Source organism: Polyodon spathula, chromosome 17 (assembly GCF_017654505.1).
Source record: "Polyodon spathula isolate WHYD16114869_AA chromosome 17, ASM1765450v1, whole genome shotgun sequence".
NCBI classification, from domain to species: domain Eukaryota; kingdom Metazoa; phylum Chordata; class Actinopteri; order Acipenseriformes; family Polyodontidae; genus Polyodon; species Polyodon spathula.
This window is the reverse complement of record NC_054550.1, coordinates 32,191,684-32,212,628: the sequence shown is the minus strand read 5'-3', so window position 1 is coordinate 32,212,628 and position 20,945 is coordinate 32,191,684. Positions and strand designations below refer to the sequence as shown.

General features: G+C 38.0%; 2 protein-coding genes across 3 annotated transcripts in view; both read right to left on the bottom strand.

The window, feature by feature from the left end:
• Positions 1–1,257: 1,257 nt before the first annotated feature.
• LOC121329724 (basic leucine zipper transcriptional factor ATF-like) lies at positions 1,258–9,741 on the bottom strand. The gene is made up of 3 exons (XM_041275434.1): positions 9,553–9,741; positions 7,776–7,880; positions 1,258–2,654 (listed from the first exon to the last, which is right to left on the bottom strand). Exons 1-3 carry the CDS (start codon positions 9,616–9,618, stop codon positions 2,451–2,453), a joined length of 375 nt encoding a protein of 124 aa, XP_041131368.1. The 5' UTR covers positions 9,619–9,741; the 3' UTR covers positions 1,258–2,450.
• Positions 9,742–18,985: 9,244 nt separating this feature from the next.
• The window catches only part of LOC121330335 (jun dimerization protein 2-like), a 7,285-nt gene continuing 5,325 nt past the window's right edge, over positions 18,986–20,945 (bottom strand). For both annotated transcript variants that reach the window (XM_041276786.1, XM_041276787.1), the window contains 2 exons: positions 20,140–20,244; positions 18,986–20,015 (listed from right to left, as the gene is read on the bottom strand). In XM_041276786.1, coding sequence (XP_041132720.1) covers positions 19,824–20,015; positions 20,140–20,244 — 297 coding nt within the window. In that variant the 3' untranslated portion in view covers positions 18,986–19,823. The remainder of the gene's footprint in view (positions 20,016–20,139; positions 20,245–20,945) is intronic.

Below are 20,945 nucleotides of genomic sequence, written 5' to 3'. Positions count from 1 at the left end.
ATTGTACTATTACACTGGGTAATTGTTTGATAGGCAACTGTTTTTTTTTTTTTTTTTTTTTTTTTTTCAGACCAGAACCAGGTGTCCATGGCACGTGGTACAGATATCCCCTTTGGTGTTGCAATGAAGGAGTCTGTGTGCAGCACATTACAGGATACGTTTCATATACCTGTTTTCTCACACTGGGGCACTGTTTAATATTCAAACAACTGCACGCATGAGGTGGTCATTTACACAGACTGAAATAAAAAATACAATGTTGGAATGCGCAAGTCCAGAGGTGGAAAGTTTACGAGTCATGGGAGAAATAATTCACTGCTGGTTATCAATCCAAATTAAAAAAAAAAAAAAAACATAGTTTCTGAAAACGCACACAATTTAGGTTACTTGTGATGTAGAAGAATATAATATAATTTTGTAACGATATTGGCTCATCGAAGAATGATAATATCGGCAAGCTCTGTACAAAATTACTAATCCTCTTATTTTCATTGCATCCTTTTAACAAATGTTATCTTTAGATATTCTGTACCTATGTTCTGTGGTGAGCCTAATTAATAAACTCTCTTGAAATCTTCCAATAATAAAAAAAAAAGATCAATAAAATATTATTACTACTGCATTAAGCTGAATATCTCCCATCTCAGTGAGGGACTGCGTGCAGATTGGGAGGGATGTGGGGAACACTGATAAGAGTTGATCAGATGTCTTTCTGTGAACTTTGGGACCACACAGGATGGGGGTGGGGGGCCTAGTGTGTGGGTGTAGCTGTACCGTTATGTGGGGGCGGCCCATCAAGAGCTAATTCTTTCCTTTGCTCTGTCACCTCAAATTACTTCAAACATAGGAAAGATTAGGTCATACTGTATGCACTGGAATTTGCGTGTGTAACTTGAAAACGTAAAGCTTGTATAATTTAACTTGAAAGAATATTAGGCTTAACTAAGGTTTGGGTTGATCTGTATCATTAGTGACCACATTTACAGACCAAATATAACCTATTAAAAAAATATATACTTTTTTTAAGGCAAAGTGACCATTGACCCCCATGTTTTGTTATTTTGCTTATCACTAAGTAAGGGAAATAAATGACTATTTCTAACATGAACTCTTAAAAGAGCATTTCTGACAGGACCGGAAGTGTTCATCTCTTTCTAACCCTGGTAAATGGCTCTGCTTCAGTGAGTACTGGGCAACCAGTGAGAAAACAGTAACACATGTTGCATCCCATTCCCAGCGGATAGAAGAATCTGCACATTGCATTCTGTCATTTAAGCTTTATTTTGAAAACTACAAGCTGCAATTACCAACAAACTTTGACACTTAAATAGTTGATTTAGCTGCAATTACAGTGTCCAAAATACTTTCAAACACTACTTTATAGTTGTAATCCCCGCTGATACAGAAGTAGACCTGACCATTCTAAAAAAATACTATAAAAAATACATTCATGTTTGTCTGACATTCAAAATATAATAACATTATAAAGAAGAACAACAGTGCCTGATACCTGACATACAGTGATACCTGATGTGCAGACCAAAAAAAGGTTTATACAGTATAAATATTAGTTGTTTTTGTCAATCACAATTCATTTGATTTATGGGGTTTAAAAAATGGAGTAGACAGGGCAATTGAGAAAACTGCAACATTGAAGGTATTCATAACAGGGATGTGCAATTCCAAAAGCTAGGGTGCATCACATAACCATGCATTGGCAGAATCCACAACACCAAAAACCGAAAGAGAGGTAGGCATCATAACTAAACTTCATTCAGTTTCATCTATATAGCTGGAATTTTTAAAATAAACTTTATGCCTACTTACACAGTTATCGCATACACTTTCTGGTGTATCAGCAGGCAGTGGCATCTTTTTTCTCTTAAAACATTCTTGTACGATGAATGCATTTACAAAAGGATCTTACAATCAGAAACAATGTGTTTATGACCCAGACTGTGAATTCAATAAGAATTCTACCACACGCTAAACTTTCTCTAGTTGCTGTTTTAGCATTCAGCCATGAGGTGGCAGAGCAAGCTAAGCAAAAATACCATTCAATAAATGAAACTATATGGGGGTGGGGGTGGGGGAGTCATTTTAGCATAATTTTGCTTATCACGTTTTATAACTTAACTACCAGTGATCAGCTTTAACAAAAGCTCACTTACAATCGTTTTGTGTGACACTGAGAAGAACACAGAACGTAATGAGGCCACCCCTTCAAAGCCATGCCTCTGTGCCACAGTTCAAGTTACTCAATCTCATCACAAGCTCTAGAAGTGCTCAATTAATCTTTGCTTCGTGTGCTTTACAAAACAAACAACAAATACACGAGAGTCATTGTGACTCTTAAATTAGCAAGTCCCATATTATTTTCCACAGGAAATGACCCCTTGGACTCTCATTCCCTGAGTTTGACAGCGTGGCAGTGTGGAGTGCTCCCGTGGTCAATGCTGGAAGCGTGGAGAGTTGATGTGGGGCTGGTGGAAGGCGCCATGTGGAGAGTAGACGATCTCAGATGCCTGGGAGCTCAGTGCTGAACACAGAGGCTCATGGGTGCTCAGCACATTTGTCAGGTACTTGGCCTCATCTGTCAGTCTCTTCACCTCCTTCCGCAGAGCAGCATTTTCTTTCACCAGATTCTCACTCTCCTGAAGAATACAAATAACAACCGAGAATAAGTCATTCTGAATGAGTTGCAAGAAACTGACAAAAACTGAAAAAAGTGACATTTCGAAATCTAACCTGAAATACTGATATGGCTTCTGGTAGACTTTTGCAGTATGCTTTTGTAGTTTCTTTGATTACACAATGTTAAATAAAATATCTAAATTATGTTCATATAGTTTTTTTTTTTTTTTTTTATTACGTCTCAATCCTAAAATTCTAGGTGATGCATAACTCTTGACCATACCTGTATATTAACCCCTTAAGGTGCACAAGGAATTGAGCGGTTGTGGAAGCAGTTTCTTCTCAAAATACATCTGAGAATGATTCAAATATCACAAAGAAACTGACCATTTGGATGACCAGATCCAACCTGGCAGTGAACCTTAAACTCTGATTCATGCACCTCATTGCAAAAACAAGAAAGGTGGAATCCTTTTTATTTGTGGGACACAGGTGCCCCTTGTATCTTAAAGGGTTCAACTAAGAGATAAAATAAGTAAGATGCTCACATAAAAAGATATGTATACATTTATATGTATAGTCAGGTCTTTCCAGACCTAACAAATACAATAAACCTGATCCGTGAACGTTATGGAAAACTACAAAGCTGTATGTAATTCAATATGTTTACGTAACATTATTCAGCAGGGTTCATTCGACTTTATGGAGCAAAATTAGTTAATTCTATAGGGTGATGCAAAACTTTTGGCCAGAGCTGTAGACTGAACTATAATCAAAACTACAAATCCAAATGGGGTGCGTGCTGTTATTGGTTTTCTAAAGTGTGGGGGGAAAGCTTACACAGCTAAAAGGTTTTTACACGCCATGTGGAGGTTTTACCACACGTTGACTTACTGTAAACAAAGCCCAGGCAAGCCCCATGCGAGGCAGCTTGTACGTCACACATTTGAGCTCGCTGCGCTTGCCTGTTACCAGAAATGACACCTGAACATTTTAATCTGCCCACTTCCAAATTAAGAACGTTTCATTGAAGAAAAAATAAGCAGAAAAACCACAGAAGGGGCAGGAAACGTGTCACTGGTCGGGAAAAAACAGATTCGCTGCTTCCTGTTTATCGAGCTTGCTGCTGAAACTGAAACCACAGAACATACTCAACAATAAATATGCTTTACTGGTCAGTGGCTGGCTCTTAGATCTAAAAGCTCTGGTGTAGAGTAACTTCAAATGGGCATTACTTAGTAAACCAATGTACAAAAATCAGTGACATTTAATAATCAATGACATTTCTAAGCTCAGACTGCATTTTTGTTTTTCCGTTGTTTCCATTAGTTTATAGTTATGTTAAAGGCCTATACAGTAGGCCTATTGAGGGGAGTCTATTGAGATGAGAGATGGATGAAGTTTAGTCCACTTCCCTGTCATTTATTTGCTTTCATTCTGTTTGAACTCTTTGTACAGATACTGTTTTGTACTTTCAGGGATGTTCCAAAGTTATGACCACATATAAGAAATGAAAGTCTGAACATACACATGAACTGAAACTTACCTCTCAGCTTACATAATTACTTGCGTTCTGCTGAGATATGTATTTTTTTTGAGTCTTCACTTTTTTTCGTTTCGGAATATGCAAATGCTGGTGTCAGAGAATATTTGTTCCCCCAGGAACGAATATTCATTCCCACGGTCCGAATATTTGTACCCCCTTATTTTTTTGTAACAAAGTAATCTTTCCTTGCATACAAGTCTGTAGTGATGCATTTTCATCTACAACCTTAATTTTAAGATCGCCTACCCAAACCTGAACCGTAACCCTACCCCTATCCCTACCCCTAACCTGAACAGCAACCCTTACCCCTAACCCTAACCCTAACCTGAACCGTAACCCTACCCCTACCTTTACCCCTAACCTGAACAGCAGCCCAACCCCTACCCCTACCCCTAACCCTAACCTGAACACTAACCCTACACTTGTACCATCCAGTCCCCTCTGACAGGTCCAGTCTCACCTACAATAATACATGATAACAGCCTGCAAACACAGCTCACATTCACTAGAATTATACAGGCACAAAAAAAAAATTAGGATAACAAACATGCATGTAGGGGGGAACAATTGTTCGCTGGTGGGAACAAATATTCGTTCCCCTGGGGGTACCGATATTTGGGGGAATCATTAGTCATTTACACCAGTATTTTAAATACAAGGCTAAAGATACATTCGGTACTTTTGGTCAAAAAAGGTCTGATTAACAGCCAGAGCACATTCAGTCATTTGGTACAGGGAAATGGCATCATGGTCTTTGAGACATTTGCATATTTGGCCGGTTTGGGAAAACCCAGCCAGCAGGAGGAATGAATTGTCCTGCACCTAGTCCTGGCTTTTAGAACTTCCTTGTTGAGAAGCATTACTAAAATAATTAGGTCCCAACAGCTCTGCTGTGCCAACAGCTGTACCAACACCTACTAGAGCACACCTAGATCGTTTTCTCTTTGTTATTGCAATGCTATCACCAGCTAAAGGGATTTGGATCAAGGACATCTCAGATAGCGACCTATGCTGTGATATATTTTAGAAAAGTTGAGTGCTTTCCACCCACTGCATTTCATTTGAATAGCCTGTTTCAAGTTTCAATTCCATGACCCCAAGCTCTGTATTCTTCAAGGTTTGTAAAACACAAAATTCTTCAGAAGTGGGCGTTTTCCTCTTAGCATGAGCATTTGAACAGGGAGCTAAGTGATATGATCATATTAGAGCTTATCAGCAGATATGATAATGAGTATCAAAGTGTTTTACAGCTCCAGGTTCTGTGAGCCCTTTAATGTACAATGCTAGAAAGTAGTGCTTACAAGGCTGGGCACAACATAATTAGCAGAGACTATGTAGGTCATATCTTATCACCTGCTTCTGTGACACAACACTATTGTACACATAGTTGGAAAACCCTTAAAATGTCTTATTCAAGAAATGATTTTAGAACTCCAATGTTATACCTTCAAAGGTGATCAAAGTTATGAGAACATATAGGAAAAGAAAGAGTGAATTTAAACTTTAGGTGACTTTCTCAGCTTCTATAATTGCTTTTAGTGTGCTGTGAATTTTTGTTTGAGAATCATTAATGAACTCAAAAAGCAATGGTGTTAATTCTTATTAATGCATTACAATTTTATCAGGACTTTTTATCCAGGGTCTGCAGCAGTAGTATCAAGAACACACTGTATTCATTTTGTGCATTAACAGTGTGCATCTCATGTTTTGCTTCGTCTCAGGATTTCATTTACTGGTACCCGTTGGGTGACGGTGTTCTTTGACTGGCAATGCCTGAGGCCTGCCCAGCACACCAGTCAATGCGTTTGTCCCGCACTTCAGAGAAAGTGGTTTCATGATTGTTTCTGTGTAATTCATTTCCCTCCCTGTGAAAACGGATGACTAAAAGCACTACCGGTAACACTAGAATGTTCATCCAGTCAATGAGTAGCCACAATAGTTTACAATGAAAAGCCACAGTGAACTGAAACCATGCGTGATTTTGGTCAATATTCTAGACAGAACGTGTTATTGTAAAAGTACACAATCCTTGAATAAAGTATAAATAGATGCAATGCAAATAGGTCCAGCTACTGAGGTAATGAGCACTGCTGCCTACCCAGGAATAGCCATTTACAACACAGCCCAGGAGGTAGGCTTGTTCCAGTTAACACCTCCACACAGAGCAGCATCATTGTAAAACAAACAGGCTTGAAGGTGGCCTGACATTTTCACATAAACTGAATGTTCAGTTACTGGTCTAAACAATCATTTCGGGTGATGACATTATCACTTGATCTCAGTTCCCCAGAAGGGTAAAGCCCAGGTTAGTGAGGTATGAGATCGCCTATGTGCAAAGTGTGTCTGGAATCAAATAAACTCAACAGGTTTGGAAATCAACACTGTTGCTGTCTGAACAGCCGTACACATAATGTCTCAGGACATCTACTGCTTTATTTTATCAAAGTGTTAAAAAATAAGCCTCTGGAGATTTCTCATTCTGCCATTAGTCAATGACTCAAGTCTGTCAAGGTTAGATATGAAAAAATTCTCGTAAATTACTTTTTTAAGCTCTGATGTCCAGCAATAGGAGAAGCTGAGGCAGCCCTTTCCAATGAATCTGCTACTTCATCCCTGTGCATTGTTCATTATCTGGAGCTCTTTAGAGAAATGATAACCCTTGTGATATTTAGAAATACTATAAGAAACTAAATACAATGGCAAATATTTCAACTAGAAATCTTTACTGAGAAAGGCTTCCAGTTGAAGCATTTATTTTTATTATTTCTAAATGTAGCCCTGTTGAGTTGAACCCTCATGATAAACCAGTCTTATTTCCAGCCAGGAGTCAGCACCCTACTGAGAGGCCTCTTGGATTCTTGCATTTGCATGGTTCCCTAATTGTGAAAGCAGTGGACTTCAGAACAGTGGGGCGTCTCATGTTTCTTCAGATTAACAACAACATGACTTCTAGTTCACAAACGCAAACTGAACCAATAGTATCGCGTTACAGTAAGTTACACAAACAAAGGTTAGAATAAGGCAGTTCATGTTATTGATTTGGAATCATTGGGAACCTGAAGACCTGACTTGATTGAATCAGACCAGCATTGAATTGCCTCGTCTCGTTTGTTCCTACATTCTAAATAAAGGAGGACTAATTCAATTAATTTGTATCAATAGGAAATTATACTTTATTTCATGTTGTATTATGCTGCCCCAAACCCTCCCTTATAAAAGTTTACCACGGTATGCATGGTATTTTTGCACAGTATTTTCGCATGGTATTTTTGCAGTTTTCCCATGCTTTTCCTATGCATTTACCACAGTTTAGTCTGGTTTGCCATGTTTTTTTAATATGGTTTACCATACCCCACTATGCTTTACTATGCTTTCACTACACTTTATCACACTTTACTAGTGTAAACTTTTATAAGGGCTAAACCAAACATTAGAATTGGCTTTGTCATACAGAACACATTGCTAGTTCTTTTAATTTACTAGGTGGTTGTTGTGTACAAAGCATCATGGGATTGACCTGCAGTGACCTGTCAGACAGTGAGGTTGGCGGATATGTGAAGGCGTCTGCTAGCCACACTGTACACCCATTCCTTACCAAGTGCAAAGTGTCTGCTTTCTGTGTCTGCCTCATCCTGCTCTTCTGAGCTGCGATTCGGTTCTTCTCTCGCCTTAACACCTTCTTCACGTCGTCAGAGGAGTCCTGTTGATTTGAAGAGGAGGGTCTTTCAGCATATTTAGGCATCATAACTGGCTGTACCTGCCGATGTTCTTCCTTGTTCCAGTAGGAATATGCTTTGTTCCGACTCAAACTGAAACATTAGCACTAACTCTATCTTAGTATTTCAGCCTCCGGCAGGAAGGACTTCAAGACCTAACCAGCAGCCTGAAGTTTAGCTGTGGGGTAAAACAAACACGTATTTTATGATAAACAGTTTTTTGGCCGGAGATGAGACTTTTGGAGTGATAAGCCAATCGAATTGAGTGCAGTATGATGCATTGTACATGCTATGATGTATTCACACCCTATGGGTTCAGATTATCCCTCAATCATGGGGATAAAAGGTAACCAGCTCAATTAGGAAAGAAAGATCTTATGAAAGATCATATTTTTACCACAAGTACACAGTAGCAGTTAGTGCTGATACCCCCATCGTGCACCCATTTACCCAGCCCTGCATTGACTCGTCATGATCGTTACAGCAATCTTTCCTCATGCAGCACAATGCAATACAAATTACACTGATGCAACTCCAGTCATGCAGTTCCATGTCAGTGTGAAAGATAAGAAAGCTTGAAAGCAACTGCAAAGAATATGCAACCTATATAAAGTATTTGCATTGATAGAGCATTTCATTGATTAAATTGCAATGGCTGAAAGAGATTACCGGTCTGGTCCAGTCTTTGCAGTGCAAACTACATGCACATTGTCAGCACATGTCATTCCACTGGCATGATTAGCAGTTAAGATCTCTTGCCAGTTAAGGTATTTATTTCCTCACACCACACCCTATTCTGAGCCCTGCAAGTTTTAGTGGTATCAATATGATACAAATGCAGCATCTCTTCAACGATTTCCTTTACAACAGGATGAGCCAAAAATAATAGAATAGTTAAAAACTTCAGACTTAGCTGCAGCTCCTGCATTTCTATCATACAAAATATCTGCTTGACAGTATGTAGCTGACAGGCTGGTTTAACATGAGTTGGGGTGTTTGTGATCTCAAACTGCAGTTCCATTGCAGTGTGAGTGCAGTTAAATGAAAGCTGTTTCTCAGTTTGTTACAGACTGTAGACTGATGGCGAGTTAATGCAAAATGAACCTGATCATCGAGATAGCATACGTTAGTTATCACTGTGATGGTATTTGAAAAAAGAAAGGCATACATTCTCATGTTAGGAGATTCTTTTAATCAGAAAAGCTAGAACTGCATACCTAATCACCAAAGCATTTCCTTTCATAGGGTGTGTAAATAACTTGCTCTCCAACACACATTAACCACTGTGCTGAACACAAGTGAATGCAACTGAACTGCACTGCAAGAAAAAAAAAGACGTTTCCTCGGTTTCTGCAAAGGACGGGTATATATATATATATATATATAATAGTATATATATATATATATACTATATATATTATATATATATTATATATATAGACACACACACACACACACATACATTATATTTCATTTTTATAGTATATAGTATATTTACAATGGGAATACAAGCTATTATAGATTCACTAGATTCACCATCCTAAAAGTGAACTCAGTCCAATCAGCACTACCATTTATTATTGCCATTAGGACATTATATATTGTAAAAGATGGAGGCATTTCCAAAACACACGGGAGAAGAAAAAAAAAGTTTACCTCCTTATTGCCAGGGGATGGAGATCTGGTGAAGCTGGTGTCGTTGCTGTCAGAACCCTGTGCCATAGCAAACCCCTTTTCTTTCACCCCAGGGACTCTCTGCTTCTGCTTATTGTCTCAGTGTGTGCGCGTGTGTGCGAACTCTTCTACTACTTGTGGGCTCACTTGCTTTGTGTCCGTGCTCTCTCTCTCTCTCTCTCTCTCTCTCTCTCTCTCTCTCTCTCTCTCTCTCTCTCTCTCTCTCTCTCTCTCTCACTCGTTCCAGTGCAGTGTGACTTAATTTCTCACTTTTTTTCTCTGTCTGATGTGGTTTCTGGTAAGATCTTTGTAAGTGGCTTGCGACTGGAAGTCACATGGTTTGGAAACTTTTAACAAAAACAATACATTTGGGAATACAAAGCTACATCAAAACCCCATAGAAAGCCCAAAGACCTCACTTTGGGGGACATTATAAGATTTTTAAGATTTCTAAGATTTCTATTTCTGAATAATAATACTAATACTACTACTACTACTACTAATAATAATAATAATAATAATAATAATAATAATAATAATAATAATAATAATAACGTTTAAAGTATACATATAAGCTGTTTGTATTTAAAATAATAATTTGTCCTATTTTTTAAACTAGTATGGTTTGACTGAAGCAAATTGAACTGAACAAAAGAAGAGCCATAGAATATTTTCTGGCATTAATCTTATTGATATTACTATACTAATCTTATCGATATCACTATATTAATCTTATTGATATCACTATATTAATCTTATTGATAACACTTTATTAATCTTATTGATATCACTGTATTAATCTTATTGATATCACTTTATTAATCTTATTGATATCACCATATTAATCTTATTGATATCACTATATTAATGTTATTGATATCACTATATTAATCTTATTGATATCACTATATTAATGTTATTGATATCACTATATTAATCTTATTGATATCACTATATTAATCTTATTGATATCACTATATTAATCTTATTGATATCACTTTTAAGATTTAGATTTATATTATTGGTGTGGGGAGAGGGGAGTTGTAGGGTTTCTCCCTCCTAAAAAGAATCCGTATTTTCAATTGAATGTTTGTGTTCGAAAAGTACAATGATGGTGTTCAGAGTTCAAATGAAATAACTTGGTGATGCTTTATATTCACAGGGTATTAAATTACAATAATTAAGAAATTTGTAATAACAATGAGTAAGTTATATGGGTATTGATTAATATTATAGACTAGTATTAATTAGGCTATACATTCAGGGCACAGTCTTCTGAATGGATAAAGTCAGAATCTTTATAACTCCAACACTTGAGCTTTGAGGTTAGGAGGGAACCTTGCCGGGTAAGAAGTAGGATTGTTTCAGAAAGGAGTATTAAATCCATGTGCAGTCTTAATGCCTGGATGGACTCGCATCCCTTCAAGCTCAACCTCTCTAAATCTTACCTCCTCTTCTTCCCCTCCTCATCTTCCCCCCTCCTCTGATCTCTTTATCTCCATTCTTCTGGAATCCACCATGCTCTCTCCCTCCTCCTAGCCAAGAACCTCGGAATAACCCTGGACCCCTGCCTCTCCTACTCCCAGCAAATCTTCACTCTAGCACGCACCTGCCGATTCTTCCTGAGCAACATACGAAGAATCCAACCCTTCCTCATCAACTACTCCACGCAACTCCTCATCCTGGCTCTGGTACTCTCCCGCCTAGACTACTGCAACTCCCTCTTGACTGGCCTCCCTCCATCCGCCACCCGTCTGTTCCATCTCATCCAGAACTCCACTGCTCTCCTTGGTGTTTTCTCTGTCTCGCTTCTCCCATGCTACTCCACTGCTCTGCTCACTCCACTGGCTCCCAATCACCGCTCACATCCAGTTCAAAATGCCTGTACTCACCTACCGATGCCTTGACCACACTGCACCCAGCTACCTCCAGACCCTCATTTCTCCCTACACCGCCATCCAACCTCTCCACTCTGCCTGCAGTAGAATACTGGCTGTACCTCCGCTATGCTCCCCTGCCTCCAGAGCTAGCTCCTTCTCCACCCTCGCCTCACAGCGGTGGAACGATCTTCTAATGGATGCCAGGACTGCCCAGTCCCTGACCGCCTTCCTGCGCCTCATCAAGACACCCCTCTTCAGACAACACCTATAAAACTCAACTCTTCCCTTCTGGACAATATAGCACTCTGCCTTTAATGCACTTTAACCTGCACTTATCTACTCCCTATTTTACTGTATTTAATCCTGCACTGAACCCAATCTGTAGTATTTTGTATTTGATATCAAATCGTACTGTGTTTTGTATTTGCTCTTAATAGGACTGAGGTCATTGTATTTTGTATCTTGCTCTTAATCGTACTGTAATTCTTGATATGGATTTTTTGTATACAACTGTAAGTCACCCTGAGTAAGGATGCCTGCTAAGAAATAAATAAATAAATAAATAAATAAATAATAGGCGCCTCTTGAAAACAAAATAAATAAATAAATAAAGACAAATGATAAGAGAATTGTGATTTATTTATTTTTTCCATCTAGAAAGTTCTTTAAAAATCAACTCTGGAATAACGTTTTATTTTAAAATGCAGAAGAAAAACCATAAGGGTTCTAGTCAATTAATATAAACAGCAGCAGCACACACGAGGCTTTCTTCACCAATGTTCTTAACTTTTATTTGTGCAACATCAAGATTGAAAAGGGAACAAGCCAACATTTTGGTGCCGTGCACTTTTATCCGCAGTCTGTAATGTCAGTTTGTTGCATTTTGTGTGTCAGGAGCCAAAATGCAGCCTTTGAAAAGTGTATGGGGGAGGTCCCCCAGACCTGCCAGTTGCTCCCCTCTTTGAAATCCTGTCCCTGATGACTATGAAAAATCAAGAGAAGAAATATTTAGCACAGTCCATCGGGTCGGGAAAGCGGGCAAGCTGAGGCAACTATTTTATTTATTTAATTATTTTGTTTGGAGTTCCATTTCCACTATTTGAACCTCAAAACTGCATAACATGAAATGTTATCTTTTATTTTTTAAACGGTGCCAGTAAGTGGTCTCTGAAGCGTGGCAGACAGGAACAGGGCCCACTTGTAGCAAGGTGTTGTTAAAACCCCTGTTTAAAAAGTCCCTTTAGCAGCAGGAGCGCCAAGGAAACTTTGGTAGGCTTTTTTTAATCACACAGGCTGAACTCTAAATGATAGCCAAGCAGAGACAAACACAGGAGGGGTTACATAATCATCACTATAAAACAAAACTTCATTAGGAAAGAACAATCGAATTAGTTTTTCCTGGCTTTCGGATTAATCTAGCTGATATGGGAAATGTACATTCAAGCGATCTTGTTTAAAAAAAAAAAACACAGCGCAATTAACATGTATTTTACTTAAATAGTAACATGCCTTATTACAACCACTCCTTCATTGTATTTGAATTGTGCTGGTGTTTCCCCAGTGCTTGTGTTATTACCCCATTTATTACACACAGTGAAATAAAGACGAAACGCTGTATTTGAAAAACATATAAAAAATACTCTCCACATCACATTTTGCTCTCTTGCTGGTCAAACCCGTTTTGGGACAGTGTTGGTCCACGGCAGGGTGTTGGACAGTTGTCCCACAACATGCTATATACTGTGTCAGTAACAGAACAAATGGACATTCAAAAAGTGAAATGCGGAGAGAGCCGGCATCTCTGCCCTTGAAACAGACACAGTTAAATGTGAGGCTTTCTCAACCCCTACGCTTCCACTTTAGATTATCTTTGACTATGAAATGCAATAATGTTGTTCCAAAATAAATATTGTGCATAACAAGCGCCTCTTATTCTGTTACATTTTTGGAAAATATGATTTCGCCTGTTATTTCTGGAAGACTCTCCCACAATCACATCCAAACTCAAAATACACAGTAGGGTTGCAATACTTTTTTTTAAACACCCTAATTTGCTTAACAGTGTACAGAGGTGACTTTTTTTAAAGCAAAATACAATTTGAATTCTACTCAAACAGCCCCACCCTGCCAATTGTAAACCCCTGTGAGTCAGAGAGAAGACAAAAAGACAGCAATGAGACAATACTTTGTGTAACTGCCCCCACCCATACTGAACTGATAAATGAGATCACTGGACCCACACAAAGGCCATGATAATAAAAGATAGAGGTGTTCATTTTTAAAACAACAGTACCGTTTTACGATGCCGACTGCCATTTCTTATTTACTGTTGACTTCATTTTTTTCACAATGCAAATTAACAATCTTATTTAAAAAAAAAAAAATCCTGAGTGTCCATATTCTGCATATCTCCTGGCTCATTATCTACCCCCATGCTCTGGCCTCAAATTCCCAGCTTTTGCAACAGTGCCGTTTTCCTGGAAATATAAAAAATATGAGCAGTTAACAATGGGAGTTGTTTCTTGCTTGGTATATGGGGGGTGCATTAACGTAGTTAGGCTTTGCTCTGGTGCAGAATCTCCCATCCAGACCTTATGCCGCTGAATTCTATATAGGCTCACTTACACACAATGAATGCTCTCCAACACAAGATTAAAAAAACAAACAAACAAACAAAAGCATTGAGATGAAACATCACATCCACAAGGGTCAATCCAGCGATTGCTTTTTCTTTGGGCATCATGTCAAATACAAAAAACATCAAATCTGAAGCTAAATGAAGGTAACATAGTCTAACAGACAACTGTTCAGACAATAAACATTTGCAATTAATTTAAGGGAGGCTGAAATAGATGTGAAGGAGCCCTTTACTTTGAAACATCTGCAATGCATAACTCAATATAATTTACTCAAACTGGATCTTATTATAGCAGAGTTGCTCAGGTCTGTTTCTTATCATTCCTCTTGCTGTTGTGCAAAACAGTACTTGTCTATGCAGTTTAAATGCAGTTCATGCATTTTGAATTGGAAGGCAATCCTACAAATAGTACATTTGTCCTTTTTTAAAAAAATCAAAACATAGAAAAAAGGTGTTTGAATTTTAGGTTGCCTATACACTGTCTAAATACACAGAGATAGACTTACACTCACATCGTGTGTTATCAGACGTTCTTCTACTGTTTCTGGTAATGTGTTACCAGCTTCTTCTTCTGACTAGGTGCTATAAATACTGTGCTGATGGATTTGGTACTTTGACATATTCAAGCTTCATTGTTATCAGTCCTACTGGTGCAGTTTTGTTCCAATGTACTATACTTGCACTGAATGGTTAGTTTATCAATCTTTTTATCAGATTTTATCAAAATTATCAAATCTGCCAGTGTCCCAAACCTCTTGATACAAACTATAGACAGAAATGATCCCTTTTAACCTAGTCAGCTCCCCTGTTGCTGTTCTCCGTGCAACAATGAGACTTCTTGTCAAAGCGTTTACATTTTACTTTTTAATATTTCTATAAACTCTCTTGTGCTTTTGCCAGCAGGCAACCCTGTGAATAAGACACAGCTCCTTATTAAGCCACACTTCTCTAGAAAGATATTCAATAACTGTCTCCATTAATGTCACTGTGATGTTCACAGCTGCTGTCAAATGAAGCTTGTTCACTCAAGTGTGTTTCCATTCATTTTTCTTTTTTTTTTTTTTTTTTTTTTCATTTTTTATGTTCAAAAACATGTTCCGCCCACCTCTAACCACCTCTCTCTTACATCATTCGCTCAGCACTGGAAAGTTTAGAGCCGACCATCTGCTGATCCTTTGAAAAAATCCCTTTAGTGCTACTGACATTTTCAAATATAAATTCAAAATAGGAAAAAGAAAAAAGAATGACTCACACCAGCTTTTTTATAAAATTAAATAAAAACTTGACTTAATGAAATTGGTTTTGATATCTATGTGTAGTCTGGTATTGTAACTTGTTTTATTAATGATCTTCAATGCATTAAAGGTGTTGTTTATTTAAATGGTCATAAATGGCATTACCTAACATTTTTTGAGGCATTCTTAACCTTGTGTTCCAACCAATACAAGTTCACGTGTTTCATGCTTAAACCAGCAGGGGGCTCTGATTTGCACACTGCATGACAAACTGCTTGGAAGCAGTGCCAGGTCTGTGGCAAAGGCCAGGCATCACTCACTGAAGCAGCCAGTGGATTGCATCATAACACTAAATAATTGCAGTGTATTTATACATTAAAAAAAAAAAAAAAAAAGTTTCATAGTGGGTCTAATGATTTTTTACCCATTATTTGCATTAGGTGATACATCTGCTACATCATAATTTCTACCATATGAACACTTTAATATGCATAGCTTTAAACACGCGCTCATAATATCTGAGTCTAATTTAACAGATTATTCCAGATTATCCTACTGAACATAATAAACAAAAAATATATATTTTTAAAGATGGGATCAATTCCTATAAATTCCCAACAGCTCGATTTATATGTTAGTATATAGCATTATGTTTCTCTGTGCTTTCTAGTACCGCTAAATGCTGTACTGCTAAATTATTTTTAATCTCTTACTTGAGCTCAAATTGTTACATTTACAGTGCCCTCTAGTGGATGTGATTGAATTGTACCGCAACATGTAAAAAAATAATAATGCAAAGAAATTCATTCAGAAAAATAATACAAAATATGTATTTTTTTGTTTTTTTTTAATTATTCTATTATTCTGTTATTGCCATTTCAGTAAAATGCAATGATGGTTTGAAATATTTCACCAATGCCACTGTCATGGACATTTTTTCTCTTTTACCAGTGTTAAAAAACATTATTAAAATTCAATTAGATACTTTACAATTCCTTGTGATTCTGCTGTAAAAATATAAAATTATTGTAGATAACAGATAGAGCTTTCATGGCATGGGTCCTTACAACAGCGACTCCTTGTGGAGCATTGGTTTACTGAGTTGTTTAATCGGAAAGCTCTGTGTTTTTACCGCGAGGTGGTAGTGGATACGCCTTGTTCCCATTGCATAGCCCCATTATTACAGTACGTGTATACCAGAAATACCTTTATCTGTTCAAATACACCAACTGTAAAACAAACAAAAGGTATTTACAGCTAATCTTTAGATTTGCGATTGTAATGGAAATGAGTAATTATGTCTTGCACTACATGCACTAAAGACAAACGTAATTATTATATTTAAATTCGGATTATTATTTTTAAAAATGTTATTTTTAAAAAAGAAACCAAAACTCAAGTCTCAACTTAGTGTTTTGCATGGTTTCAAACGAGTGAACAGCGACCCCTGCTGGTAATTGTTTTTTACTGCATATTTTAATTTGGATGTTTTACGTTGCTAACTTGAGGTGGCAGTAGAAATGCGAACATGGCAGTGCGTAAGAAGGGTTTGTGTACCGGCAAATCTGCTTTAAATTATAGTAGCCTTAATAAGATTTTAGTGTATTTTTTAATAACATAGTTTTTATAAATAATTCTATGTATTATATTCTTTTTTAAAAAAATAAAAAAGCAGGCTGGCCCAAAGAAAACAGACTAATTATTTATTTAAATGTAGATTATTAATTCAAATTAAATTCTGATTATTCTTTTTTTAAATGTTATTTTTAAAAGAAGAAACCAAAAAGACCGAGTCTCACTGTATTACTCAGGCTGCACTGCAGTGTCTATTCACAGGCGCGATCCCACTACTGAGCGGCACGGGGGCTTTGACCTGCTCCGTTTCCGACCTGGGCCGGTGCACCCCTCCTTAGGCGACCTGGTGGTTCCGAGCTCCCTCGGGAGCACCATATCGATACCGAGCTTAGTGCGGACACCCGATCGACATAGTCCACTGCAGCTCAGAACCCCTGAGCTCAAGCAATCCGCCAGCCTCAGCCTCCCAGTAACTTGGATTATAGGCGCACGCCACCGCGCCCGGCGAGAGCAGAAGCTTGTTCGAAAGCTTTTCAGCATACAGTGCTGGTGACGTCACTATTAGCTATCGACTGCCACCCAGCGACCGCAAGATGTTTTCGAATTTCGTTTCTCGCTACATCAGTGTTCCAGCTTTACTGCGAATCACGCACTGAACGGGTCGTCAATTTAAATGAATTCAAACGAAATAAAAATAATACTTTGGTCGAGCGCAATGAAACGCTTCTCGAAGTATATATGACAAATGATATTATACTTCGCTACATTTTGTAAATATGTTTATAATGTCTTTATAATCCGCAAACTGTACCGATTATATCGCCCTAATAAAGCTTAAGGATGACAAATTTGGTAGAATTTTGTGTTTATAAACATCAGACTTAAGTGTAAAGTAACCAAAACGTGTTTAGTGAATGCAAATTTAATTCATTAATTACGCAACACACCTTTCGGAGGAATATCCCATATGAAAAACACCAGGGGGCGCTCCGCTTCTGTAACCCGACACCCGAACACAGCAACAAGGATGTGACGTATTAATGCCCCAACAACCAATCACAAGAGGCCGATATAGTTGGCATAATAATTATTGGTGCAAAAAATTATGAAACATGCTTTTTCAGATTAGGAATTTTAGAGAAGTCATTTTTATTATCTTTATATAAGTCACTGTGCCAGTGCAGCGTTCAGCTGTGGCCATGTTTCTTAATCTGTTGTTCACTGATCAGCTGCAGTTTTGCTTGTGTTTTTAGCGACCGACAAGAGGGAAACGGAACACACATTAACTGGATGCATATTGATCATCTGCCTGGCACTGTATACTAAAATCCCACACGCCTTTACACTAATTGATTTAAGTGTAGGCAATCTGTTCTATAAGTATAAATCTTTTACAGTTGTTTTTTTTTTGTTATTGAATACCACATCAGTTTTTGAACGGATCAAAAGCATTACCAGTCACTATATTAACAGTTCTTGAATTTCCAAAAGGGAAGATCAAATCAGATTTTGAAGTTGCACTCAATCAGTTCAATTCATTAGACCCTCTTACTACAAAATTAATTTTATAATATGTATCTGGTTCTTAATATCTTAAATACATAATAAATTATGTAATAAGAAATGCCAGACTAGGGATTCAAATTAGAATAACTGTCTCAAATGTATCTCTGAATTAAAAACAGCAGACTGGTAAGATTTTAAGAAGTGTTCCGGTTTCCTGAAAGGCCTGGGGTAGAATTATATGTAATGTTCTATGTGAAAAAAGGGAACTCAGCTTATCACTGACAGTTAGAGCTTCCTAACCCTATTCAGGAAATGGCTGTTGTAAAATGATCGTTACAAAGTTAGAGAAAAAGCTGAAGTTTTTTTTTTTTTTTTTTTTTTGCAAATGTATGGGATCTGTTAACTGGTCTGAGATGATGCAGTTTCCACACTGTGCAGCTGGGGCCCATTCTCACACTGGGTCTTCAAGAAATATAAAGTGTATAGACTTCACCCTTTTTGAAAGGGTTTGTACACATGCCACATGAGAAGCTGATCACTGGGTTAGAAAGTAAACCCATTTAATACATACAGAATGAGACTACTTGAAAACACAATTTAATGAGTATGGAGCTGAGTAACACCAAGAGACATACGTGGTTGTAAAACACAGAAAGTTATATACATATATATATATATATATATATATATATATATATATATATATATATATATATATATATATATATATATATAAACACATTGCTGAGAAGAGCCAGGGGGGCTATTTACAACCCCCTCTCAGACAGAAACAATGACATCAACACACGACACATCAGAATACAAAACAAGTTACATCTGTAACAGAAATATAAAATGCATCACATCTAGTGATTACATATCATATATAATCATATATTGCAGTATAAAAAAAAATCATAAAAAACACAATGTAATTAGCAGTAACAATGGTGTAATAGCAAGACTGTAAACTATATATGTGTGTGTGTGTGTGTGTGTGTGTGTGTGTGTGTGTGTGTGTGTGTGCTTTGATGACGCCTGCGTCACCTCGGGTCGGTTCAACCGGAAACTGCCAGAGCCAAAGGCAGGATAAAACAACAATATAAAATACTATAACTGTTTACTAAACCAGTATACATTGGCAAATATCACCCTGTCTGGTGCCTGGCTCCACAGCAGAAACTTAAAACCGTTTAAAAGTGTTTCTTTGTCTTCACTGATGGCAAAAGCTTCCGCATGACAGGAAACCCCAAAAAAGACAGTTTGGAACGGGTCTCTTAAAGCAACCCCTTCCAAAACATCCTCCCAAAGTGAAAGTACTCAAAAGGAATCTCAAGTTCCTTAAAGAGCCAAGTGCTGACTTTAGCTGCACTACAAGTCTAAGGTGTACAGAGTTTGTGGAAAGCTGCGGGCCATCCTTCACTTCGTGGAGAGCTGCTCCAGCAGGGGGTTGCTCTCGCTCTCGCTCTCGGGCGTCTTGACGCTGTCCGTCCTCACGATGCAGGTGGGGCGATGCCGGTTCAGCATGAGGATCAGCTGCTGTCTCTCGTGCTTCAGCTCTTCAATCTGAGCCTTCAGGTCTGCGTTCATCACCTCCAGCCTCTCCGACTCCTGCAGGGGACAGTCAGTGTTAGACAACATCACAGACCACTGCCGGCTGCCCGCCTCCTAACACCAGGGGTGTCCAATCCTGGAGGGCCACAACCCCCTTCCCCGAGAACCCAAGTTCGCTCACCCTTTGTAGAAAGTCTGTCCTTTCTTTCTTTTTATTTCGACATCGTGCTGCTGCAACTTTGTTTTTCTCTCGTCGCCTTTTCCTTCTATCCTCCTCCTCCTCCATCTACAAGAAAGACACTCATTTTCCATACCTTTATCACGATTACAAGATACCAACCAACTCTGCCCTCACACCCAGTATTGAAATTCAAGATCAAGAAAAAAGCTTTATGTTATATATTTGTTGTAAAACCACCAAGCATCCAAGTAAGATTTTGTAACGCTATGATGTAAACTCCTTTAGTAACATAGTTCACCTTCTATAACTGATACTTTGTTACAACTACAGTTACTGTCTGTCACTGCTGCTCCTATTATGTCACTTTTTTGCTTCTCACTCAAGTTACTATAATAATGGAATGTTATGTGCATTGCAGAATTGCACTGTTTCAAAAATCTGAAAATGCTTCAGATATGTCAGAATAAACAACATCTGTGTTATTTGTGAATCCTGCAGTGCTCTATTTGCCCAGTAGGGGGTGCTGGTTGCTTCTGTCCGACTCTCCACATTGCCCATTAGCAAATCCATGATTAAATGGGCTGCAATGTGTCTGTGGCCGTGTTCTTTTAAAATGTGTCAATTAAACTAAAGTTGTCAGGAAGCTTCAGCAGCGGTGCAGTAAAGATGGCTGTTTATTTAAGCAATGTATGGGGGGGGGGGGGCTGACTGACTTGCTTAAAGAAAAGGTTTCTTTAAGGGGAAAAAAAAAAAAAAACCTTAAAAAAAAAAAATCTGTGTTTTCTCCGCTCACATTTTTGGAAAAC